Source organism: Lutra lutra, chromosome 9 (genome assembly GCF_902655055.1).
Source record: "Lutra lutra chromosome 9, mLutLut1.2, whole genome shotgun sequence".
Taxonomy (NCBI): Eukaryota; Metazoa; Chordata; class Mammalia; order Carnivora; family Mustelidae; genus Lutra; species Lutra lutra.
In genome coordinates this window covers 23,145,086-23,172,374 of record NC_062286.1, presented here as the reverse complement: position 1 = coordinate 23,172,374, position 27,289 = coordinate 23,145,086, and the positions used below count along the sequence as shown (strand labels likewise).

The window sequence follows — 27,289 nt, the reverse complement described above, 5'->3', positions numbered from 1 at the left end:
TTTTTCATTTACCATCACCTTTCCATTCAGATGGTGGGATTTGCTGGGGGGGAAGGAGGGGAGCATCTATACAATTAAAAATCCTAACAATGCAAAATGTAAAATGGAAGAATTCCTTACCTCATTTCCAATAATGTCAATGTTTTGTTGGACCTGAGGAACCCACTGTCTTAAAATGGCAAATAATTCTGATACAGAAGTTTTGGGATCAAAGAGAATTTCCTGGCATGATGTATCATTAGGATCAAAGAAAGAAAACTCTGTTTGAAATTAAAAAAAAAAAAGGTGTAAATTAAACTTATTAAAAGTGCCAAATAAATATATTGAAAATAATAAACACTAAGATTAGGGCTTAAATGATACAGATATTTTTAGATGTAAGAAAAAGTAGGTTTACATTAAGCAATTTTCAGAACCAAAGTCAAAAGAGCCAAAAAATATGCAGCATTCCTGAATTACTGTGGGAAAGAGATTTCTGAGCATCATACCACATTTTATTAGAGACAGAACAAAAAATGTGAGCACACCAGTCTCAGACCTTGAACTTTCCAACAACTACTTCTAAGGCACAGAAAATCTGTCAAATTTTATCAATATTTTCAGCTCTCACAACATAAATATGGCATGAACAGTAGACTCACATCTATAATTAAAACACACAGAAAAGGGGGAAATGCCAAAATATCAACTGGCATGCAATTTTATATAAATTCTTTTTACTTCTCTGTGTTTACCTAATTCTTCTATAAGAGACAGGCATTACCCTCTACCCCCTGAAGACGCATGAGAACTGTGACGCCAACCGACAGGGGACCAACAGCTGGTGATGCAGAAGTGAAACCCTGGGCCAGAGTGAGGGGGTGATTTGGGGATGTGTATTAGTAAAAACATGGAATTCTAGCAAAATTGAACATGATTGAAATACATCTTAAAACTTCTCTAAGATTCACAGAAAGCTTTGGTCAGCCTATGGCTAAAGAGGAGACTGGAAGAAAATCAGATTCTACTATCTCGAACAAACCAAAAAAAAAAAAAAAAAAAAAAAAAAAAAAAAGGTGGGGGAGCAGGCAAGGAATCTAAAAAACCAGAAGCATCTAAGGGAGGAAAGCATGAGAGAATCAACATTCGCTGAGTACTTACAACTTACCAGACACCCTACACATCCTCACAAGCACCCTACCTGGGAAGTACTATTATTCTCACTTTGCAGGTAAAGAAACCAAAGCTCAGACTAAATCATACTTGCTCCAAGTCACACAGCTAGTAAGTGGCACATCTGGGGGTAGAAAACCAGATCTGTATCCAAAGTCTCTATTGTGCTGACTCTATAAGAGAATTCACTATTGAAGTCAGCTTTTAATAGCATACATGAGTAGCAGGATTCGTGTTGTTTTTTTTAATGCTCTTTGCATTTTTATATATTTTCCAAAATCATACTATATACACATAATTCATACTATAGAATCAGGATAACTAAAAGGTGAGTGGAAAAGCACAAAACCAAGTATGCATATGAAAGGAGAGCAGCAGTCCGTTAGGAAAGAATCAGAAAAACTAAAATAAAATGACATACTATCTAAAATCTTTGACAACAGAATGGCCCTCTAGGTTCAGAAAGGAAGACTTAGAAAAGAACAGGTATCCAATAGAGAGGACCTTGCATGGTTTCTTGAACACAGATTTGGGTAAATTTCTTATAATAGCAGCTGACTAGATGGGGTGGTGGTCGGGGTATAACCGATTATTCAATAAATATGGATCAGTCTCTTTTCGAAGCATTGGGCATTGATAGGGGAGAAGTTTCTAAATATATACCGAGAGACTCTTCGGAATGTGTCCACAGGAGACAGGCTCAAGAATTTTTATTCTAGCATCAAGTATAATGGCAAAAAAGCTGGGCTGAAACATCTCTCTCCATAAAGGAATGGATAGAATTGGCATATTCTATTTTTTGCTTTTTAACAACTAAAGAAATGAATTAGATATCTAAATCACGAGTTGATAAGGCTAGGTTTCAAAAAACATACAGATTGATAAATTAAGCTTCAGAATAATATGCAGTTTCTATCATTTACATAAAACTACAAATACATAGAACAATACTACATATCACTTAAGTATACCCATTTATGTAGTAAACATCTAATAATATGGTCTGGAATATTCATACTATATATATGATATTGGTTGTCTCTGGAGAGCAAGGGGAACAGGACCAAAAGAAAATAGAAGCAATTTCAACTTTAAGGCTTTCTTGTAACTAAAAAATAAGAGCTAAAGGAAAAAATGACAAAAGTGCTAATATTTATCCTTTCTGATGGTGGATATGTGTGGCTTATATGTTTGCTACTATATTTTGTGCATTTTTACATGATTTCCTATTTTTTAAAAAAGAAAAAACAATGGAAAAAGCATCCTATACACAGTATCAATGGAAGTAGCAAACATGCCAATGAATGTGTGAAACTTCTTTATAAAAAACTGGAAGAGGAAAGTTGACTTCAGTGAGTGAGACACATCATGCTGTGGAACTAAAAAATGTCTAAAGCTGCCAATTTTACCAAGAACAATTATTTAAAATAATTTCAATTCTAATCAATATCTCACCAGGATTTATTTGTGAGAGGAGATACAGAATTACTCTATGGTTCATCAGTAGCAGGGTTTTCCAAACATAAACATAGATAGGAATCAGGTAGGGATGTTGTTACAATGTTAATTTTGGGAATTGTCCCACTTTATGTCAGGATGGACATAATTTCAATTCTAATCAAATCTAGTCATTAGGACTAGATTTACCCTTCCACCTGAAACATCAAAAACAAACAAACAAACAAAGGAAATAGATAAAATGCAGTTTTCAAGGACACTGGACATCAAAGCAATGGAAGACAGTGATCATAAGAGACAGGATACAGATAAGGTGGGTCTTACAATTGCCCCAACTATCTGCCTTGAGAGTTTCCAGGTCCCAGTGCAGAGAGAGGGGAAACCAAGAGAAGCACAGAAGACTCCCTGAGTTACGGAGACAACACTGAGACCCAAGAAAATCCAGGGAGCTAGAATTCACAGAAAAGAATATCAGAGAGGAGAGAGATACACAGCAAGAGAACCCCAAAGATCTACGAAAGGTCTTACTGAGTGTTTAATATATACTTGTGAGGAAAACTTGAAATAAGAGAAAGAACCTTCCCAACAGATTAAAAAGATTAAAGCCCAGTGCTCATAAAGGGCATAAAACAGTACCTGTTCAGATGAATGGATAAAGACAATATGGCACACGCACACACACACACACACACACGGGAATATTACTCAGCCATCAAAAAGAATGAAATCTTGCCATTTGCAACGACATGGATGGAACTAGAGGGCATTATGTTAAGTGGCTTAAGTCAGTCACGGAAAGAAAAATATCATATGATTTCACTCATATGTGGAATTTAAGAAACAAAACAGATGAACACAGGGGAAGGGAAGGAAAAATAAGACAAAAACAGAGAGGGAAACAAGCCATAAGAGAGACTCAACTATAGCAAACAAACTGAATGTTGCTGGAGGGAAGATGAGTGGGAGGATGGGGTTACTGGCTTATGGGCTTTAAGGAAGGCCCCAGATGGAATGAACAATGGGTGTTATACGCAAGTGATGAATCACTAAATTCTACCTCTTAAACTAATAATACATTATATGTTAATTAAATTGAATTTAAATTTAAAATAAGTAAATGAAAGAAAAGAAAAATAAAATAGTGCCTCTACCCACAAAAAAGACTAGGGAAAAAATTCACAGGGCACTGGGTAGAATCCTGAATACTGAGGAATAATTGGCCACAGATTAGCACTGCTCCAGAACCACCTAACAAATCATAACAAGACCTGAAAGGGCCAAACTATTTCCAAGGAACTTAACTGCACTCCACAACAAAATTCAAGAATACTTACAGGAATAGAAAAATATCCAGCACCCAACAGGTAAATTCACAATGTCTGGCATCCAATCACAGATTGCCAGGCATGCAAAAAAAGGGGTAACCATGAACCATAATCAGGGATAATCAACTGAAACAGACCTAGAGTTGAAACAAAACTATAATTAACAGAAACGAACATTACAACAGCCATTATAACTGTATTCCAAATGTTCAAATTTTAAGTGGAGACATGGATGACATGAAAAAGACCCAAATTGCCCTTGAGAAGAACAACAGCTGTGATGAAAACTGCACTGGATGAGATCAGCTGATCACACATGACAGACAAAAAGATGAATGAACTTAAAGACATAGCAGCAGAAACTATTCAAAATAAAACACAAAAAGAATTTTTTTAAATACGAAAAAAAGCATCAGTGAGTTGTGGGACAACTTCTAGTGGTTTAATGTTCATGTAAACTGGATTGTCTGAAAGGGTCACGGGGCAGAAAAAAATATTTGAAGATATGATGATCTCCCAAACTTGATGAAAACTGAAACCAACAGGTCTGAGAAGCTTCACAGGCCCCACACAGAAGCACATAAAGAAAATCACACCAAGACACATCATAGTAAATTGCTCAACACCAGTGATAAAGAGAAAATCTTAAAAGCAGCCAGGGACCAAAAAAAAAAAAAAAAAAAAAGTCATTACATTCAGAAAAACAAAAATTACAGCAGATTTCCTATCAGAAACAATGCAAGTAAAAAGACAATGGAGCAACATCTTTAAGCACTGAAAGAAAAAATTATTAACCTAGAATTCTATACTCAGCAAACCTATTTCTCAAAAAAGAAGGTAACATAAAGATGTTCCTAGACATCTAAAAGCTGCAGGCGTTCCTCACCAGCAGATCTGCACCACATGAGATGTTCAATGAAGCCCTTCAGAGAGAAGGAAAATGGTATCTCCTGGAAATCTAGATCTGCACAATAGAATAAAGAACACTAGAAAAGATAACTAAATGGGCAAATAAGATATGTTACCATTACTTAAATCTCTTTAAGAGGTAACTCACTCTTTAAGGAAAAACAGTAAAAATGTATCATGGGGTTTATAACATACATGATATGCATTCTGTGTAATCTGGATTCCAAAAATCTTCATATTGCCTTGCAGGGTAACCACCTGGAGAATCAACACTGACCTGCTTGTCTAACCTCTGGTTTGTGCAGTTGGTTTTCTTTATTTCTTGTTTTAATCTCATTATCAGTCTCACATTCAATGGCTCTCATTACACTCAGGATAAAATACAAATTCCTTACCAAGGCCTCAATAATCCTGCATGATCTGCCCCCTGACTTCCTCTCCATCTCCTCTCCTATCATTCTGCCCCTCAGCCACTTTGCTTCTCAGCCACCATGGCCTTCCATTAATTCTTAGGATATACCAAAGTTTCTTCCCCAGCCCTGTGCCTTAACATCCTATTCTTCTGCCTGGAATACTTCTCTCCAGGCTCTTCCTGTGACCAGCTTCCTCTGACTCCAGACGACCACCCCATCTGCAACAGACACTCTGAATCATTATTCCCTCTCACAGCACCCTGCTTCTTTTCTCCACAAAATTCATTATAATATTTATGTCTTGTTTATTAATTTGTTTATTGTCTTTCCCCACTAAAATGTCTGCCTCAGTCACTGTGCTATCCCCAGCATCTAGGACAGTACCTGGCACATAATGGGCCCTCAATAAATAATAAATACAATTTAGGATGCCCCTTTACAAGGGGACACTGACTACACTGTACCAAGAAGGAGACAACTAGAATGAAAAGGGTCTAGAAATCCTGACACTGAGGGACTGATGAAGGAACCAGAAACACGGAGCCTAAGGAACTACAGGCTAAATAAAAATATTCAAATTATCTCCAAACATTTGAATGCTCTCATAGAAAGAAGTATGTTCCACATATCAAAAACAAGCATCAATTGGCCAAAGTTTCAAGAAGACATATTTTGAGTCTATATATAAAAACAACTTTATCACAACTAAAACTTTTTAACCATGAAATTGACTGTTTCATTAGTTCCCCACTACTGAAGTTATCCAAGTGGCTGAGTGGTTATTCATCAGAGATCTTGAAAATAGAACTTCTATACTAAGAAGTTATGAGTAGGGAAAGTTGACCTACAGGTCCATTCAGATTCCAAGAATGTATAATTCTAAGCATACAGGCAATGTTTAATTTCAGTTTACAAAGGGGTCAATGGCCATTATCACCTTACATTTAATGTATTTATTCAACAAACACAGACTGAGCAACTAATCAACAAATCACTAGTTAGCCCTATGAAGGTAAACAAAAACAAAGCATGATTGCTACTCCATCCTGAAGAACTATAGCCTAGGAAAGGAAATAAGACAATTATGACTCAGGATAGAATAAAGTAAGTGCCATAAGTAAGGCACAAAGTGCTTTAGTTAAGGTTTTTCCTGCATAATTGATTTTGTTATATCCGAAAATAAACACAGTCCACACGTTATAAAACCTGCAAATGATTCCCAGGGTCAAGGCACAGGTTTTATGCAATACTTTTGATGACTGCAAGGCAAGCTGCTTTAGAACCTGAACTTGGAGGCGAGTAATCATTAGAGTAGATATGACTAAAGAGATAAATTCCCCACCTAATAATTTTAAATCTACTAACACTTAAAAATTGTATTTCTGAACAAAAAATAATAATAAAAAATAGAAATTGCATGATCTCTGCCTCCAAAACAATTTGAAATGATGACCCAATACTTTACTTGAAAAATTCCAACTATACGAGAAATGTAACAAATCCTTTAAATTTATCTCCTGGTTTTCTTTTATTCTTTTATCTCTGATCTGATAAAATATAGTTCTGGGGAAATAAGCCTAAATAGGTAAAAGCTAGAATAGCTATAAATTTATATTTTACAAAGGAGATTTAAGTGAACTGATTTAAATACAAACCAATCTTACTCCACATTCTAAGGAAAGGTCTCATACTCTCTACCTAAGTACATGGCTTTTTTTTTTTTTTTTTTTGTAGTTTTACCATATTTGTGTATACATTATAATTACAATGGAAGACAAGTGAGACAGGATCCAAATTATGCTTGCTTATGTACTGACACACACAACTTGTTATATCGTCCCCCAAATTTGGATCATTTCAGCAGTGATTATTTGGTAAATTAGATCCTAGCATTTCAGACACAGGAGGGCCCTTAGAGATGGCTAGCTCATAATATTTTGCTGTGTCTTAATACGTGGTTTTTTAAGCAAGTCAGTATATTTAACCAAAATAAATACATCAATAGCAAAAGAATGCAAGATGTCTAGCACCACTGCATTCTAAAAATAAGATCCTCTAAATCCATCATGGTGCTTAAAATGAACATTTTTACATAATAAAAATGCTGACAGCAAAATAAAGCATTTAGCTTAAGAGGCAGAAAAAAGCAATAAACAATTGTATTTTTGAAAAAGGAAAACTAGCAATTTTATGAAAACCATGGCAAAGGGTTTTAGGAAAGATTATGAATACAAAAAGGGCATTAGACAGAAGTCAAGTCTCCGGGCTGTAGGAAATACACACAGCTACTCAACGTACCGCAGTCCGAAGGCATTGGTGCTGCAGAAATGGAAAAAACAACTGGTGTCTCTGAACCTGGAAATAAAAATGGGTATCTTCCAATCAAAGACTTTCCTTCTACTGGAAAATCTGGAAGGTCCTCTATGGTCATCTTCTAGAAAGCCACCTTTAATGAGAGAGAGAAAAAAAGTCAATCTATTACATTTGTATGCAGGTTAGAATGATTGACTTCTATCACAATAAAAGCATACTTTCTTTTAATATATAACCTACCGACATTTTTTTAAGATTTTATGTTTTAAAGTAATCTCTACACCCAGCATGGGACTCGAACTTAGAACCCTGAGAGCAACTGTCACATGTGTCCCCGACTGAGCCAGCCAAGCATCCCAACCTACTGACACAGTACACTTCAACCTTCAAGAATCTCTTTCAGAGGGACACCTGGGTGGCTCAGTTGGTTGGGTCGCTGCCTTCAGCTTAGGTCGTGATCCCAGCGTCCTGGGCAAAACTTCCTTCTAGCAAACTGTTGAATATATGTTGCTTCCTACCTCTCTTACAGACATGTAATCTTTTTAGACAAAGCCCGGCAGTAATAAAAAGCTATGTATTACCCAATAATAGGTGAAAAATTTTTTAAATGCTGAGTTAATCTAAATGGGTGAAGTTCTCTTTACTCATAGTAACGTAGGGACATAATATCCCTTGTAGATATATCTCTATCTGACACAGGTTATATTACCTATCATCCAGTAATAGCTCTTACCGTATGCTCATCACATGAAAATCATCTACTTTAGAATGTTCTCGTTGTTTTCTGAAATCCCAGAAAACTTCACTGAAAATTAATTACATCGCTTATACAAGACCTAAGAGCTTACTGGTATTGTTCACTTCTTACCAATGTACAAGACCTCTTCAGTCTACCCCAGCAGGAGCTGGAAGGCCATGCTTTGTAAACCACATCACTTATTTTACCTTCTTCCCAGGGAGCATGAGAGCTTAGAATCAATGTGCTCTAAAGTGGACCGCTGTTGCAGCCTAGCTCATTTGGAAATGGCACAGAAAGCAGAGAAAATGTTAGTAAACTTGAGCTAGAAAGGCAAAAAAGCATCCAGTTTCTTCTGTACCAAATCTTTAAAGTCTGAAGTATTGTGAATCTGTGTATGTTTTAAATATAAGCAAAAAACCGTATTTCAAAAACTAAATAAAAATTATTTTCAACCATCTTAGTAGAAAGAATAAACCAAGATAGTTAACTACTAGCTTACTCTACCAGCTAATGCCATTCCACATATTACCCAACATGTGTTCAAGTATACTTCATTCGCCAGTCCTGTATCTAACGTAACCATCTTTACTCCACCATCACCACGCTGTGCCAAAGAACAGCCACCTGTGTGAGCCAGCTGGTTCCTTGCCAACTTGACTCATCTGTTTTCTGAGAGTAGCAGGAACTGGTCAAGAGTACGGTGATTTCTTTTTCTCATGAAGTACACGTTTTTATGGATGTGTGGATATTCTGTATTAAAGGACCTAACCCAGTGTTAACTATGTTAAAGGAACTCGAGTTCTCTTGCATGCTAAAGTTACTTGCTGCCCAATACTTTGAATCATTTTGATGGTAACTCTGCCACATAAACAGGGAGACAATAAGGAACTGGTACCACACAGCAAGGTGATCTTCCTCAAATACTTCAATTCCAAAAAGTAACACACACCCCTAAGACGGCCCTTCTTCAATATTACGGCTTCTCAGTGCTAAAAGTAACTTGGGATTTCTACGTTTTGGCCTCTACTTCCTTGGCAGTAAATTTGGGCAAAATGTTCTAAACAGCATATGAAGCTTCCTTTGAAGTCAAGGAACAGAAGCAGCTCTTCTGTGCATGGGTCCTGTCCCTGTGCTTTAATAAAACTTACCTCTTTGGCACCAAAAATAAGTAAGTAAATAAAAATAAGAAAAAGTCAAGGGACAGAAACAAAGCTCAGTAACTATTAAGGAACCACTATGTACAAAGCACCAGACTGTTCTAGATATTTCAGAGAATACAAACGTGAGGAACAGAGAGCCCATGCTTGCTCGGTAGCTTACCTTCTACTAGGATGAATAAAATAACCACGGACAATGAGAATGGGCTACATTCTATAACATAAGGGCAAGGAACAATTGCCATGGGGGCCCCTGACAATCAGAAATGGTCCAATGAAGAAAGCATCTCCCCAGATGGGTCTTGAAAGATGAGTGGGCAGACACCAGGGCAGAAATTTAAAAGATGAGCACACTGAAGAAACTGTGGCCTGGAACTCAGGCAGTCTAGGCACACCGTTAAGCAGGAAGGCTGTAATGGTTTTTAGGACTATAGTTGGAAGTATTTTATATACCTGATCAAAGGCCAAACCACTTAATTCCATAAGCACTGGAAACCCCTGATTTTTTAAAGGGAGAGTGTCCTGATTCAAACTGTGTTTTAGGAAGATTAATCTGACTGCAATCACACTTTGGAACTCAGGTGTGTTTTTTTATACTCCCAGTTCTCCAGCCAAGTGATTAAGTGGCTATGTTTCTGAACTGGTTAAGAGGAAGCCACCTTTAAAAACCTCCCTTTCAAAGGGTAGAGCTTCTCATCCAAAAATGTTTTTTAAACGAGATCCTGAGATCACCTGTCATTTCCCTGCAGGCTATGGAGATCCTTAAAGAACTGTATCTTATACAACTACAACTCACCACAGGAGCTAGACTTAGATAGTGTCTTACACCTATTTATCACTCAAATCCTCGACTCAGGGTGGAAAGATGACTCATTGAACAAGATGTAATAAATGTCGTCATTTTGTATGTTAGGGTACTTTAAGCCCGGAGAAGCTACAATATCACCTGATCGATGTACAGAACATTCTTTGTACTTTGTGTCTGCATTGCATTTTTCCCTAGTCCCATTTCCTTTCCTTTATGAAAAACTCACAATTCTACCTTTTGCCCACTTAAGAAAACTGCACACCTCTAAAAACCTTGGTCAAGTTTTAGAATCCTTTCTGCAAGCAGTCTCTGGATCTGAAGATCTAGGACTCCTGGGATCTGGATCAAACTTAGTCAAACCAGAATCCAGTTCTCCAAACTGATTCAAACAGGAATCCCATCCTACACCATTACCCCCCAAACCAGCTCTGAGTAAATGCAACTTGTAACATGGCTCTAGTAGCTCATTTTCCAAGGATTCCTGGCCCATTCCTTAACACAGAATGGTGGTGAGTGGAGATGCCCAGTAATTTCTTCAGAGTGGTTCGGGGCTAGTAGGCCTCACTAAGACACCTCACTGAGGTCAAGAGACTCTCTTGGTTTTATCAGGAATATGGTTCAAAGGCAGCATCTCTGAGCTACTCAACGAACACGGTATCTAAGCTGTGTCCACACAAGTTGGAATCATGAGGCCTTTCTGTTCAAACTCATATTGTATCTTGCCATGAGTCTTTATATTCACTAGACTCCCAGGAAAGTACTATAACTGAAATAAGCATTTAAAGCCTATCTCTAAGTATCCTTTAAAAATTAAAAATAGAAAAAAAATAAAAAATAGAATTACTACATGACCTAGTGATTCCACTACTAGGTATTTAATCAAAGAAAATGAAAACACTAATTCAAAAAAATATATGCACCCTGTGTTTATTGAAGCATTATGTACAATAGCCAAGATGTGGAAACAACCCAAGGGTCCATCCATAGATGAATGGATGAGTGTGTGTGTGTGTGTGTGTGTGTGTGTGTGTGTGTGTGATATTGGTCATAAAAAAGAATGAGATCTTGCCATTTACAACAATATGGATGGGCCTAGAGGGCATAATGTTAAGTGAAATAAGTCAGAGAAAGACAAATACCATATGATTTCATTCAAATGTGGAATATAAGAAACAAAACAAAGGAACAAAAAAGGAAAGAAGGTTCGGGGAGGTGGAAGCAAAAAGAAGAAAGGAAGGAAGGAAGGAAAAACGCTTAAATACAGGGAACAAACCAGTGGTTGCTAGAGGGGAGTTGGGTGGGAGGTGAGTGAAAAGGATAAAGAATATTAAGAATATACTTACCATGATGAGCAATGAATAATATACCGAATGCTGAGTCATATATATATATATATATATACACACATATATATAACACTGTGTGTTAATTATACATTAATAAAAGATGATAAAAGTGATTTATGTAGAATCTCCAGTTACCCGTTTATTTTTTACATACATGCATCCGCTCAATCACTAAACAGGTATTTACAGTATTTAATACTTAGCTGACTCTGGGCCCCAGAGAGATTATAAAAGACACCTGCCCTCAAGAAGTTCATTTAGTCACTCAACAAACATTTACTCAGAATTTCTAAGTTCTAGGCTGAAGCAAAGGGAAAGAAAATAGCTATGCCCTTGTCCTCACACAGATTAGGGCCTAGTACAGGATTCCTATAAGAAAGCTGTAAGTACTATATAGTTGTCACAAGTGCTGGATTCAAGAAGGCCAGTGGAAGCTTCCTGAAGGACTAAAAATTTATAGCTGTGGTGTCCAAGCAGGTGGCTTCTAGACACATGTGGCTATTTTTTTTTTTAAGATTTTATTTTATTTATTTGACAGAGAGAGAGAGATCACAAGTAGGCAGAGAGGCAGGCTCCCTGCTGGGCAGAGAGCCCGGTGCGGGGCTTGATCCCAGGACCCTGAAATCATGACCTGAGCCGAAGGCAGAGGCTTTAACCCACTGAGCCACCCAGGCGCCCCACATGTGGCTATTTAAATTAAAATATCTGTTCCTCCATTGTTCTAGCCCCGTACAAGTACTCAAAAGCCACAAGTGGCCAGTGCCTACCCCTACCCCATTAAAACAGGGCAGAAACATTTCCCTCCTTGAAGAAAGTTCTACTAAATATCACTGAAGCAAAGCAGTGCTGCTCAAACTCCAGATAAGAAAATAATAAACAGCAAGAAACAAATAAAGGTTAACAAACAAAACAAGCCAACAGCAGAGAAGCTGATTATACACAATTAACAAGGGAACAGTAAGCCTAAAAGTAACCAGATATGTGTAGGTTTAAACAGAGCTGATTCTATAACATAAACATCACTAGTACAGGTTTCAAAATTAGAGGCGTTATAAACAATAGAAGACACCATATAAATATCACTTTTTTAAAAGGCCCTGCTGGTGGGAACTGTATCTGGTAAATCTGAAATATCTGAAATAAACATTACAAATACTATGCCACTTGCTAAATCTTCTATAAAATCGAAATAAAAATTTTCAATACATTTCCAGATCTGATCTTACAGCCCTGGTAGTCCATTATCAAACGAAGGCATTAAAAATGCATATTAATGTTAGCAAAGTAAGATAGAACCGGGATGGTTTTGCATAATAGAAACGCAGAAAGCTAGATTTCTGCCATTTTCAATTCCCTGCTTTTCGTCCACCGTTGCTACATGTCCCGCACCGCCTGATCTCCTGTCTTCTAGACGACCTACTCCAAATTTTGCAAAAGATTCACAAATGTCAATGTGAAAATGAAGTACAAGTATCTGGGGGATGTTTCCAAGGAGGAGAGTGTTTCCTGACTCAAATATTTCAAAGGCACCGATTGATACTATGATATTGCTACAGTATGAACCACAGTCGAGCTGGGAACACAGAGTAAGTTACTATCCCAGGAGAATATCATCCTCTGATACATATCAAAACATTGTCTCAGTTTAAATCCAAACTGCCTCTTGAGTCTCTGGATGAATGAACCACCTGACATCTAAAAGAAAGCTGACATTATAAACCCATCAATCTCCTCTACAAGGATGAGGTCTCAACCGTGTCTCTGTGTAAAGCAGGTCTCCTTGCAAGGGCTTCCCCCAACTTCCCTTCCCCATTCCCACGACTTAGAATTAAGGAATCTCGGGACGGCCAAAGACCGGAAGCAAAGTCATTGGGTTTCGCGTCGCATTCCCACTGGCACAGGTTTCTCCAACAATCTACGAAGCCGGGGGAGGCCCGAGAGCCGGGAGGAGGCCCGCCGCAGGAAAAAGACGGAGGGCGGCGCACGCAGCACCTCGGCGCGCGGGTGGCGCTCCCAGGGCGCCCGGGCGGCCGGGGCTGCGGCGGAAGGGGAGTAGGGGGGGCGCAACCAAGACCCCCGCACCGCACCTCATCCGAAAGTTAAAGCGCCCGCCTGGAGCGGAGAGGAGAAGCCCACCTCCCCGAAGGTGGGTCGCGTCGCCCCCGCCCCCGGCGCCGCCCCAAGGAGGCCTGCGGGCGCCCGCGACACCTGCGCCACAGGACGCGGCCACGGGACTCCCGGCGCCTCCGCGCGCAGCCCTCCCGGAGCCGCCAACCGCCCCTCGGCCACCGCGCTGCCGCCCAGCCGAACCTGAACCCCCGCGCGCTCCCGCCCCACCTGCTCCTGCGGTCCTGTCGGGGCGGCCGACCGCGAACGCGGAGACACGGAGGCAAGGCCGAGAGGCGCGCTCCTCCGCCGGTCTCCGCTGTCCCGCCGGTCTCCGCTGTCCCGCCGCGCTGCCTCCCGCCGCGCCGCTGCCGGACCTCGGCCGGCCCCTCCCGCCTGCCGCCTCCGCGCGCGCCGAGCCGGGCCCCACGCGGGGTCGGCGCGCGCGCAGTGCAGGCGCCCTGGCCGCGCGCAGGCCTCGGCCCCAGCCCCGCGCACGCGCCGGGACCCGCGAGGGTTCGTTGGGGGGGGCGGGCGGAGACGGGGAGCGCGCTCTTGTGCTCGCGCGTCTTCTGTCTGCGCCCCCGCGGCCCCCCAGCCCACGCAAGGGGGGTCTCCAGGTCAGGACTGTCTGGGGTTAAGCTTGCGTGGAGGTGGTGCTGCTGTGACATTTCCACCGCAGCTCCAGGGAGGCTCTCGGAGAAACCCCGCCGGGCCCAGGGCGGTGAGCGGGGAAAGCTGCCCTTGGCGCGCTGTATATCTCCATTAAAGCCCTAAGCCCTAAGCTAACCTCTGGGGCTAGGAGCGCCCCCACGGGCATCTCAAGGGCAGCGATGGCGTCTTCCCTGTTTGGGGGCTCCCCTGTGTCTAACTGTGCATGGCCCAGGGTAGGTCCATCAGCCAATTAACTGTTTGAAGGTCTTACCATAAAAAGCCTACTCCGTGGTATACCCAGGTTGAATAATTACCCCTGAAGGTGTCAGTGTAGAGGCAGAAGAGAAAACTGGAGTAGTCATCCCAGAACTTTTTTTCCCCTACTGCTTTGCTCGTTTCTTACCTTCGTCTCTCTTGGTCCCCGGCCCCATCTCCCGAGAGCCAGCAGGTGGTGAAACTGTGACAACTAACAGACTTAAATGCTGACATCCTGGTTCTCCATCATGCAGAGAAGGAAAGGTGTTGCCTGACACTTAATGAGTCCCCTTAATGAAGGAACTTAATGAGTCCATTGTTTCCCCATGACTGAGGTTTATAACACTGAATCACTAGTGTTACACCATAACAACTCTCTCTGAGGCCTTTTTGTTCTGGCTCTGATGTACAGATTACTACAAAGCGCTTTTGTGTTCACCAAGTACAGCGCCTGGCCATAGCAGATGTTGAAAGCATGAATGTCTCTGTGTCTGCAGGAGCAGAGGTAAGTGCTGGGGGCCCACAAGAGCATCTTTGCCTGTTTGAATCATCCATTCCAGGGACTAGAAAAGGCCCCCTTCCAGTCGCTCGAGTCTCCCTTACGACATCCTTTCACCAAATGGCCATAGTTGAATGCCTTCAGTAACCAGGAACTCACTTCCTTTGAAAACAGCCATTTTATCACAAATCAACCTTGTTGACAGGGTCTTCTTACCTTGAGCTAAATCCAGCTCTCTGCATCTCCTTCTTACTGGGTTTCTATAGCCTGGGAGTTTCCAGATCATGTCTGACTCCAATTCAAGGTATCCAGGACAAGCATTCCCTCTCCCTTAGCTGCTCCTTTTAAGAAACAGTCAAGATCCACCAGCATGTTAAAGGACTCTAAGATGCGCCCCAGCTTGTCTAGAGCTCACAAATGAACAGGAGTATCCTGTTGCATGCAGAGAGGATAGAAACTCTTACCTCTTTCTAGGTCCTATGCTTCTTTTAGCACAGCTCAAAATATCAAAAGACTTGTTTGCAGGAGTCCCATTACATTGTTAAATGGGGTGGAACATACTGTCAACTGAAATCCGTAGAACTTGTGCAATATTTAAACACCATGACCATCCCACAGTCCCTGGTCAGCTGCCAGTTTCTCTGTGCCTGCAAGTTCAGCATCTTCATGCACTCTCGGGGATGATAATGGGACACAGATGCTTCCTCCCTTTGGGGCTTCCACCTCCGTCTCCCTGATCTCATCTTACCCCACCCACCTCTTGAACTGGTTGAAAGAAGGCAATCTGCCTTTGGTTGGCTTTCAGCAACTTTAAATGAGTCTTATTGTCGATGAGCCACAAAAACTCAGAAAGATCTGTGTGTAACAGAAGTTTCCAGAGGTATACACTTCACTTTTATTGCTGATTTAAGTTTTCCCTCTGAGACACCACTATTAGTAGGTGACAGGGTGTGGCTAGCTGAGTTGTTTTTAACTATAATAAAACTTTCTGTTAGAACCAGCCAGGTCACTGGCCTTTTCTGTTACACCTAAATACAAAATAGTTAGAGGCAATTTCCCAGGTTAACAAGCCATTAGGGGGAGACTCTCCTACTCACCTGGTTGCCTTTGTCCAAAACACACACACACAAACACACACACACACAAAAAACTGAGTTTACACCATAAACCATCACTAAGATGGTTCATGGGATAATACTTCCTAGAACACCCCATGGGTCATACACCTGGTTGCCTTTGTCCAAAACACACACACACACACACACACACACACACACACACAAACTGAGTTTATACCATAAACCATCACTAAGATGGTTCATGGGATAATACTTCCTAGAACACCCCATGGGTCATACAAGTATGACTGGGTATTGCCCATTTAACAAGAGTTGGACTGGGCAGTGACATAGGACCAGAACCTGGAACTTGAACCATCTACTGGGATGTAGGCATATGGGGATATGGTCCAGCTGCACCTGCTAAGATGCATATATCTAAGGCCCAGCAAGGTCCCCGGACAACAAGGGTTGTCCTTGGAGGGTGATCAGCATTGATGATCATAGCCCCAAGAGGTGATCAGCATTGGTGATCAGCACCAGCGTGGAGAAGGGGCAATGCTGACTGACTACTACATGGCCCTCATCAGTGGGATTTTACTTCCTTCACTTTACAAATGAAGAAACAGACTCCAGGAGATTGTAGAACTTGCTCAGTGCACCCCAGGGCAGAAAAAGATTCAAGCCTAAGTCTCTCTGATGTAGAGTCCTGTGTTGATCCACAGGATTTTGTGTTTTGTATTTTGTATTACCTGCACAGGGTCTCCTTTTGTGCATTCGGGACTCAGAAATGCTGTGTCACACAGCATGGATCATTCAGAAATTCAGGCAGACAGTCAGAAAGTCAGCATCAACTGCTAGAGATTTACCCCAAAGACACAAAGGCAGTGATCTGAAGGGGCACCTGCACTGCAACATTTATGGCAGCGATGTCCACAATAGCCAACTATGGAAAAAGCCCAGATTCCCATCAGCAGATGAATGGATAAAGGTGTGATACACACACAGACACACACACACATATACACACAATGGAATATTAGCCATCAAAAAAATGAAATCTTGGGGCACCTGGGTGGCTCAGTGCTTAGGCCTCTGCCTTCAGCTCAGGTCATGATCTCATGGTCCTGGGATCGAGTCCCACATGGGGCTCTCTGCTCTGCAGGGAGCCTGCTTCCTCCTCTCTCTCTCTCTCTCTCTCTCTCTCTGCCTGCCTCTCTGCCCACTTGTGATCTCTCTCTGTCAAATAAATAAAATCTTTAAAAAAAAAAAATGAAATCTTGCCATTTGTAACAACATGGATGAAACTAGAGGGTATTATGCTAAGTGAAAGAAGTCAATCAGAGAAAGACAATTATCATATGATATCACTTGTATATGGAATTTAAGAAGGAAGAGGAGCATAGAGGAAGGGAGGGAAAAATAAAAAAAGATAAAATCAGAGAGGGAGACAAACCAAAAAAGACTCTCTCTTTTTTTTTTTTAAGATTTTATTTATTTGATGGGGTGCCTGGGTGGCTCAGTGGGTTAAAGCCTCTGCCTTCGGCTCAGGTCATGATCCCAGGGTCCTGGGATCGAGCCCCGCATCAGGCTGTCTGCTCAGCATGGAGCCTGCTTCCTCCTCTCTCTCTCTGCCCACCTCTCCACCTACTTGTGATCTCTCTCTCTGTCAAATGAATAAATAAAATCTTAAAAAAAAAGATTTTATTTATTTGACAGAGATCACAAGTAGGCAGAGAGGCAGGCAGAGAGAGAGGGGGAAGCAGGCTCTCCGCCGAGCAGAGAGCCCAACGTGGGGCTCGTTCCCATGACTGGAGATCATGACCTGAGCCGCAGGCAGAGGCGTAACCCACTAGCCACCCAGGCACCCCGAGGCTCTCTTTAAGGAAAAAAAAAAATGTGTATTTGGGATAGAGAGCATGAGCAGGGAGAGGGACAGAGGGAGAGGGAAGAAAAGCAGCAGACTCCCTGCTAAGCAGGAAGCTCAACTCGGGCTCAGTCCCAGGATCCTGGGATCACAATCGGAGCCTAAGGCAGATGCTTAACTGACTGAGCCACCCAGGTGCCCCCCAAAAGAAACTCTTAACCATAGGAAACAAGCTGAGGGTTGCTAGAGGGGAGGGAGGGAGCAGGATGGGGTAACTGAGTGATAGACATTAAGGAGGACACATGATAGATATTAAGGAGAGCATTGGGAGTTATATACAACTGATGAATCACTGAACTCTACCTCTGAAGAATACACTATATGTTAATTAACTGAATACACTATAATTAAGTATATAATATAACTATATAGTATATAATATACACTATAATATAAGTGTATAATATAACTATAATATAATTAAGAATACACTATATGTTAATTAACTGAATATAAATTAAATTAAATTTAACTTAAAGAAGTAAAATAAAAAGAAATTCACCATTAAAAAGGTCTTTCAACAGCTAATAGGACCCAAACCATGAGAAAAGGGTTGGGACATAGGCAGGAGTAGACCAATTCACTGCTCTTCTGTGGACTGAGATATCGGGCAGGATATCATATCATTCACAGGAGAAGAAGACAAGGGCTCAGTTTCCAGACTCTGGTTGTACAGGGCATAGGGACCATAAGAGACATTCAGCTATCAGAATTGGGATGTCAGGTAGGCACTGACACCAGCTAGCAGAAGTAGTTAAATGCAAAATATCAGAGCACTGAGTAGATCCCCTAAAATCTTTGTATTTGCAGATGCTATGATCATCAGCGTAGAAAAGCTAACAAAATCAACTATTAGAAGTAATAAGTGAGTTCAAGAAAGTTGACAAGTGCAAGATCAAATGCTAAAAGTAGTTTCTTTTTTATTGGCAGTAAGTAACCAGGAAACAAATTAGACAATAAGAATCACAATCGCAATAAAACTCTAAAGCATAACATCCAGGAATTAACCTAAAAGCTTGCAAGAACTTTACGGAGAAAATGTTAAAATTCTATTTAAGAACATAAAAGAAGATTGAATAAGTGGAGCTATGCCGTGCATCGGATGTCTGGACATTGTAAAAATCCATTTAATTTCTAAATTCAATATTCTACCAACCAAAATTCCAGCAGGAATTCAAATTTTAAGGAGCTTCAGTAAATTTATAAAATATATAAGGAAAAATAAAATGCTTAACGGGTAAGTCAGTTTCGAAAAGCAAGAACCAAGAGAGGAAACCTGGCCTGCCAAATGTTGTTATTACCACAGTAATAAAAATAGTGTGGTCCTAGTAAAGGAACAGATAGAACAGAGGACTCAGAAGCAGACCCATGAGACCTCAATATATAAAAAGGCTGTACCACAAATCAATGAGAAAAATATACATTATTTAGAAGATATTGTTGGGGAAACTGGCTTAGTTATATGGCTACCATATACAAAGGTGGAACTAGAGACCTACATTTGAAAGATAGAAAAAAATGTAGGAGAATATCTTTATGAATTTGGGGTAGGGATTTATTTCCTAAAACAAGACGGCAAAAGCACAAACCTTAAAACAAAAGCCTGGAAGATTTGACTATATCACAATTAAGGCTTTTTTCCAATGAAAAATACCATAGAAAAAGTTAACAGCAGCTGACAAATTGAGAGAAGATATGCATGTTCAAAAGCAGTTAGGGATTAATATCTAAAATATGTAAGGAACTTTTGCAGGTCAACAAAAAGAAGTCAGAAAAATCCAATATAAAAATGAGAAAAGGATAGAAATGGGCCGTTCACAGAAGAGCCAGAGTGGCAAGCTTAGGAGAGATGCTCAAACCACTAGTGAAGAGAGAGAGAATAGAAATGCAAAGGATATGCTACTACCTATAGCCACAATATGCTGGTGTATTGAAAAAAACAGCTGTCAGGGCCAGGGTGGGGGTGGTCCTCATTTTTAGGGTTTGCCAACTTCTGTGGTGCCAATACACTCACCCCTACCAATTTCAGACTACCAGCATAAGGCCATTGAACAAGGAGTTCCAAAGAAATGTGTTCAGTCTGCTCTCATGAGACCGTTCCAACACGCCGCTGCTTCCCCCATCCACTTGGCAAAAATTAGTCCAATAGTCCCAAATACTGGGAAAGATACGGGGAAATGGGAATCCTCATGCACTGTTGATGGGAATTTAAACTGGTAATACATTCCATTGAGCAATCTGGCGGTATTTGGTGAAAAAAGCATCAGCATGCTTTATGACTTGGCAATCACCCTCCTAGATATGCCTCTGAGAAACTGACTTTTTTTCAAGGTTCACTTATTTATTTTAGAGAGAGAGCTCAGGTGGGGAGAGGGGCAGATCAAGAAGGAGAAGCAGACTTCCCACTGAGCACAGAGACCGACACAATGCAGGGCTCTATCTCACAAGCCTGAGATCATGACCTGAGCCGAAACCAAGAGTCAGACACTTAACCAACTGAGCCACCCAGGCGCTCCTCTGTGTAACCTTCTTCACGTGGCTTCTATAAAGCCATTCTCTCATATACTAGTTGATCTCATCCAATCCATGACTTTAAATGCCATCTCTATTTTCATGATTCCAAAATTTCTATCTCTAACCCTGAACTTCAGACATATCTCCAACTGCCTACTCAACATCTAATCTGTAGTGTATTGTAAGCATCTCAAATATAGCACATTCAGAATAGAACACATTCCCACGAACTTCCCTTATCAGTAAATGACAACTGGAGTCTTTTGTTTGCTCCCTGGAGTCATCCTTCCTTTCCTTCATAGTTCTGGTTTCCCAAACCAAAGTTCCATTTTTTAAAAAAGCTCATGGTATTTGATTATTATTTATTTGAGAGAGCATGAGAGAACACAGCATGGGAAGCTGCAGAGGGAGAGGGAGAGGGAGAAGCAGGCTCCCCACTGAGCAGGGAGCCTGATGTGGGGCTTGATCTCAGGACCCTGGGATCATGGCCTGAGCCGAAGGTGGACACTTAACCGACTGAGCCACCCAGATGCCCCTACCCATGACATCATTTATTGTTGAAGAAATTTATCAATACCACTGAAGTCTTTACAAATCAATAGTTACCAGAGACCCAGGAAATTCCTCCTACTGTCACCCAGTGTTACTATCCTCTGACCCATCTCCTTTTCTTTCTCAAAGCTTCAGGTAGGGACCTGCCTGCTGAAGAGGACCCACAAAGAGAAGACCCCACAAGCCTCATTATTTGAATCCATGGGTCTTATTCCTAGTTGCCTGTTGGAATCCCTAAATATCACAAAATAAACCCTAGAGGCTCCCTCAAATATTCTAACTCAACTGGCCTGATTTAAGAGTCATGCTATTCTAAAGGTTTACCATCCTTTTTGTTAGTCTGACTCCCAAAAAGACACTAACAAATGATGTTTTCAAAGCCAACTGGTTCCTGTGTAGGAAACTACTTCCCAGGCCCTCCTGTTGGTGCCACTCCCAAATGCCGTGTGACACAACTACTTTTAAAAGTCGTCTTTATGGGCCTACATAAAGGAAGAAGGAACAAAAGGAATGTTTCATGGTTTCAGGATTAAAACTGCTAGTCCAAGAACTAAATTTTTCAAACTGACTGCTCAAAGCTTTGGACACCAAGACACTTCTAGAAACATCTCTGGCACACAGTAGCAGCATCAAGACAGTTTCCCCTAGGATGTTCGTTAACCAAGCCTCTAGATATATCACTTATGGAAAATGTGAAACGTAAAAGAATATCGTAAACCCCACCATTAGGATGCAATAAGGCCAAATCCAAAATGTGGGAACTTCTACAGGGCAGATAACCTAAGTCGCATAGTCAAAAAGGAACTAAGGGAAACTGATATAGATCAAAAGAGACATAAGAGCTCTATCCACAACCTATAATGTGCAGAGCATTTGAATCTGCATGCAGAGAAATGTAATAAAAAAAAATATTGAGAGTTGAGGGAAATTTAACCAGAATTGGACATTAAATTATATCAAGAAATTTTTGTTAATTTCTTTAAGTATGAGAATAACTTTGTGATTATGTTTTTTATCAAAAAGTCCTTATCTGTTAGAGATTCATGCTAAAGTATTTATGATAAAATGTTTAATGTCCAGGATTTGCTTTATAGTGGCCAATCAAAAATCACTGTGTGATTGGGAATGCACATTAGTCCAACCACTAAGGAAAACAATATGGAGGTTCCTCAAAAAATTTAAAGTTTACTATACAGTCCAGCAATTCCACTTCTGGGTTTATACCCAAAGGAAATGAAAGCAGGAGTTCGGCGAGATATTGGCACTTCCATGTTTATCACAGCATTACTACTCACAATAGCCATCATATGGAGACAACCCAAATGCCCATCAGTGGATGAATGGATTAAAAAAGGTGTGATACGTATACACAATGGAATATTATATAGTCATGAGCAAGGATATCCTCCCATTTGCAACAACATAGATGGACTTTGAGCAATTACACGAAGTCAAACAAAGATAAGTACTATATGATATCACTTTTATGTAGAACCTAAAAAAGTTAAAACTGTAAAAATTAGAGATTACCAGGGGATGGAGTTGAGGTGGGGGGTGGATAAGAGTGATGGTGTTTAAAGACACAAATTTACAATGAATAATAAGTCTTACAGATACAATGAATCTAGACAATAATGTACTGTAATTATGTAATGTGATAAATGTCACTAAACTGGCAATCATACTACAATATATAAGTGTATCAAAATAACACGTTAAACCAACAGCACCTTAAACCAACAAAATGTTACATGTCAAAATTTATTCAATTAAAAAATGTGTGCATGATGGGAGGAATAGATGAAGCAAGAATGACAAAATGTTGATCATTATTAAAGCTGAATGATGGGTATATTATTCTTTCTTCTTTTGCATAAATTTGAAATTTTTTCCATAATAAAAAGCTTCAAAAGAGAAAGCTCCAGAGGGCAGTAATTTTAGTCTATTTCTGTCAGTGCTGTATCCTCAGTACCTAGAACAGTACTTGGCACATAATAAGAATTCAATAAGTAATTGATAGAAGGGCCCAGTTCTTTAAGATCTCAGTCTCAATATAACTATGTAAGTTATATATTACATAACTATGTGTAACTATTATTTCCAAGGAGTTTAGAAATCACAGAAGTTGCCTGTGTATCACAGGCATGCACACACTCTAAAATGGGAAGTTTTCCTACCTCTTTAAAACTCTATCAAGTTGTCTTTCCAGCAGCTGCTTACAAAACCAATACAGATTCATCCCTGTTCACTGTAAGCCATCAGATGCTTAATAGCATCTTGATTAGGGGGTAAGAAAATGTCAGACCGCTGGAGCTCCCCACATGGGTAGAGAGAAGTTTGCATCTTGTAAACAATGTATCAAATGACTCACCTAACAAAGAAAGCCATTGACAGACCAATTAGCTGGTACTGAGTCATGAGAAAGTCTCCGTGGTGACTAAAACCTGCATCGATAATGAGATGGGTTCTGACATTCCTCATCTAACTGTATTTGCAACTGCAAGGAATAGTTAAGGCGAAAATAAATGTGAATTGCATTTTTAGATTCACATGGGGCTCAACCCAAGAAGAATAAGTTACAGTTTATCTTTTTAAGGCCCATCAAAAAATCCTGTGCAGTGTCTTTATCATCATCAAAACAATCAGAACCATAAGCACTGAGTGACACCTAGAAAGGCAACCAAATTGCCATACTGGTCCATCAAATCGCCAGAAATAAACTGAATGCCTCCCAGCAGAAGGGAAGTATGGGCTCTACCGCTGTATAAGATTCGCCCCGTGTGTTTTAGGAGAAGAGGAAGAGTGTTGGGGCTGCAATTATGCAACGACCTGAGTTGGTACCCCAGAACCATCTCTCCCAGGCTCTGTAAACCTAACAGACCACTTAACTTCACTGAGCCTTTGTCCTGTTGTAAAATGAGATCCTGAATACCTAATTCTGGGGCACCTGGGTGGCTCAGTGGGTCAAGCATCCCACTCCTGATTTCAGCTCAGGTCGTGATCTCAGGGTCATCTGCTTGAGATGCTCTCCCCCCTCCTCCTCTTTTTGCCCCTCCCCCCACTCACAAGCTCTCTTGCATATACATGCTCTCTCTAAAATAAAATCTTAAAAAAAAAAAAATACCTGCCTCCAAGTGTCATGCATTCAAAGCCTGACTCCAAGTGGGTGCTCAGTAACTATCTGGATGAAAACTATAGCATGTGGTCATGAACCATGAGCAGGAGAAAAGAATACCAACAACCTGTCAAAGAAACAGCGTTAGTCCTAGGGATTTCCCAAGAGGGAGAGCACTTTGCAGGAGGAGGTGATCAGGGGGAAGGCTTCAAATTAAGCCTTTCTTAACTTGGGTTAAGTGGGGAGGATGATGAGCTCCCATTACAGAAATGAGGAACCAGCATTTACTGAGAGTTTAGTAAGTGCTATGCATTGTTCTAAGCACTTTCATGAATTACTTTACTCCTGAAGGAGAAATGTCATTTTAGTTTCACCTTCCAGTTGGAGAAATAAAGGCATAGAGTAGTTAGGCAGCTTGCTCAAGATCACACAGCAGGGGCAACTGGGTGGTACAGTGGGTTAAGAGCCTGACTCTTGGTTTACACTCAGGGTTGTGAGATCAAGTCCCAAATGGGGCTCTGCACTGAGCATGGAGTCTGCTTAAGTTTCTCCTTTCCCTCTGTCCCTCCCCACCCCCCGTAATAAATAAACCTAAAAAAAAAAAAAAAAAAAAGTCACACAGTAAATAGCAGGATCAGGATTTGCACCCAGGCAGTCTAGTTCAAGAGATTAAACACTTAACCATGATGCTTTGCAAGAGAAAGGATGGGAAGCAGAAAAGCTAACCATATGTTTAAAGGATGGAAAGGCACAGAGCCTATGGTATAGACTGGTAGAGGATGAGCTGGAAAGGGAGCTCGAGGCTCAACCAAGGATGGCCTTGAATGTCACACAAGGAGGCTAGGAGACTGTTGTGGGGTTGAAGAAAAACCACCATAGAATCTGCCAACAATGTTCAAAACAGAAACTCTTACCTAAACTTTATGCCCATATCTGTTATGCTCTCTTAATAAAAAGCCTGAAACAAAAGCACACTTAAAAATTCAAGCATTTTGAAGTGAAATTTAACAACTAAGAATAAAGTTGCCTTAAGAATGTTAGCCTTTATCAATTCAATTTAACTAGTTCTTTTAAATAGCAAATTATTTTCACAAATGATTTCTCCACAGACAGCTTAATTTAACTTAGGGTAACATATGCACAGTAATGACCTGCATTCGAAATGAAGTTGAGACAAGTTATACAGATGTCGTTGGGGAATGGAAATCTATTGTTTCTGCCTTTCCCATCGCACCCCATTAACCACTTTGCAGCATAACAATAACACCTACATATCACCACTTGGTTATCACTTGGTTATTATATAATAATGTAATAACATAATGATCTTTTGGATATGTGTGCATTGCACAAAAGCACAGTCCTGGGGGGAAGAAACTCCACTTTGCTTCCTTGGGTGCTATCCAACCACAAGGTGCTGACGGACTTGCTTCCCACCTTATTACTCTCCACTTCTTCTCTGCACCACGATTTCTGTTTCTCCAGCCTCACCCAAACCCTACCTCACACTTCAAAACAGGGAGTCTCTCAAGGTTCAGCTTGTCAAGGGAGGCACCACACACCTACCAAGGAGCTATATTTTCACTAATTTAGAGGCATTGTTGCTAGGAACAATAGTCTAGCACTTTTTTGTAAGCAAAGGCCAGTGACATCATAGTCATTTTTGTGCCTCTATTGCAAAGGCCACTGGCCATGCTCAGGTCTCAGTTGCATGTAAGATTAGCCAGCCTCAGGCACAGTCCACGCATCCCTCAGCTCCTACAGTCTGAAGAGGCTCAAGGAAAGAGGTGTGGCCTCCGAGAGGAGCTTCTGGCCTTCATTTGTCAAGCATTTACTAAATAACTCTTGGTATCAGTAAATACCATTAGACATCACCTTGTCTTTGGGGACTTTCTGAGAGAAAGAAATTAAAATTCAAAAAAACTGGGGAACAGGATAGACTCCCAGACTTTGAAGTCAGACATACAGGGTTTGCCTGGAACTGAAAGGGTTTCTCGGAAGTGGCACTTTCAATTTTAAAAGCCAGGACACTGTCAAAGATACCAGAACAAGCTGATCACCCTACAGACAGATCAAAGTTCAAATTTAATGAGCTGTGGGATCTTGAACAAATAAAATAACCTCTCAAGACTCAGCTTCCTCTGGGGTGCCTGAGTGGCTCAGTGGGTTAAAGCCTCTGCCTTCAGCTCAGGTCATGATCCCAGGGTCCTGGGATCCAGCCCTGCATTAAGCTCTCTGCTCAGCAGGGAGCTTGCTTCCCCCTCTCTCTCTGCCTGTTTATCTGCCTACTCGTGATCTCTGTCTGTCAAATAAATAAATAAAATATTTTAAAAAAAAGACTCATCTTCCTCATTTATAGAATTGGTATCTTAGTGATGTGAGAAACAAAGGCAGAAGAAAAAATTAACTAAATTTCCTTACTGCCTACAGTCTATGGAGGAGTCCTTGAAACAGGCAGAGTGACATTCCTCTAGGGACTCAACTGCCAGGATGTTGACACTTTGCTAAGGGCAAAAGGCAATCCTAGCCGGATCTGCACCTACCCCCACCCCAGGACCCTGTAAACCTACTTTAACATATAAAAAATTCTTTGGAAATTACCTTTATCTTTAAACCCCCCAAGATACGTGTTGGCAATCATGTTCCAAGCATTTGGCCCACTGATATATATCTGAAGGTTTTTTCATGACTAGGGTTTTAATAGATGGTAATAAATGATATTTTCCCAACAATAGCGAGCCCCCTCAAGGTCCTAGAAACCTTGCTTCCAAATTCCTTAGAGACTTATGCTATCGTTAATCCCCTCCCAACTTGAAAGTCTATAATGGGCCATTCCTCATGACCCTGGTGCAGCTCTATCTGCCCACCAACCCTGTCCCCATGCTTCAATAAAACCACCTTCTCACACCAAAGATGTCTCAAGAATTCCTTCTTGAATGTCAGCTTCGAACCCCAATGTCTTTTCTACAGCAATAATAAGACCTACTTT

The 27,289-nt window shown here is 40.7% G+C and overlaps 1 protein-coding gene and 1 long non-coding RNA gene across 6 annotated transcripts in view; one reads left to right on the top strand and one right to left on the bottom strand.

Moving 5' to 3' along the window:
• CLIP4 (CAP-Gly domain containing linker protein family member 4) overlaps window positions 1–14,145 on the bottom strand; it is a 68,888-nt gene extending 54,743 nt beyond the window's left edge. For 2 of the 5 annotated variants that reach the window (XM_047745306.1, XM_047745307.1), the window contains exons 1-3: window positions 13,958–14,145; window positions 7,556–7,703; window positions 121–260 (exon numbers count right to left, since the gene is read on the bottom strand). In XM_047745306.1, coding sequence (XP_047601262.1) covers window positions 121–260; window positions 7,556–7,688 — 273 coding nt within the window. In that variant the 5' untranslated portion in view covers window positions 7,689–7,703; window positions 13,958–14,145. The remainder of the gene's footprint in view (window positions 1–120; window positions 261–7,555; window positions 7,704–13,957) is intronic. The other 3 variants (XM_047745308.1, XM_047745305.1, XM_047745309.1) reach the window with 2 other exon arrangements.
• Window positions 13,559–21,699, top strand: LOC125108901 (uncharacterized). The gene is made up of 3 exons (XR_007130043.1): window positions 13,559–13,766; window positions 15,048–15,140; window positions 21,315–21,699. It is a non-coding gene; the product is annotated as an uncharacterized LOC125108901 (long non-coding RNA).
• The last annotated feature ends 5,590 nt before the right edge of the window (window positions 21,700–27,289 follow it).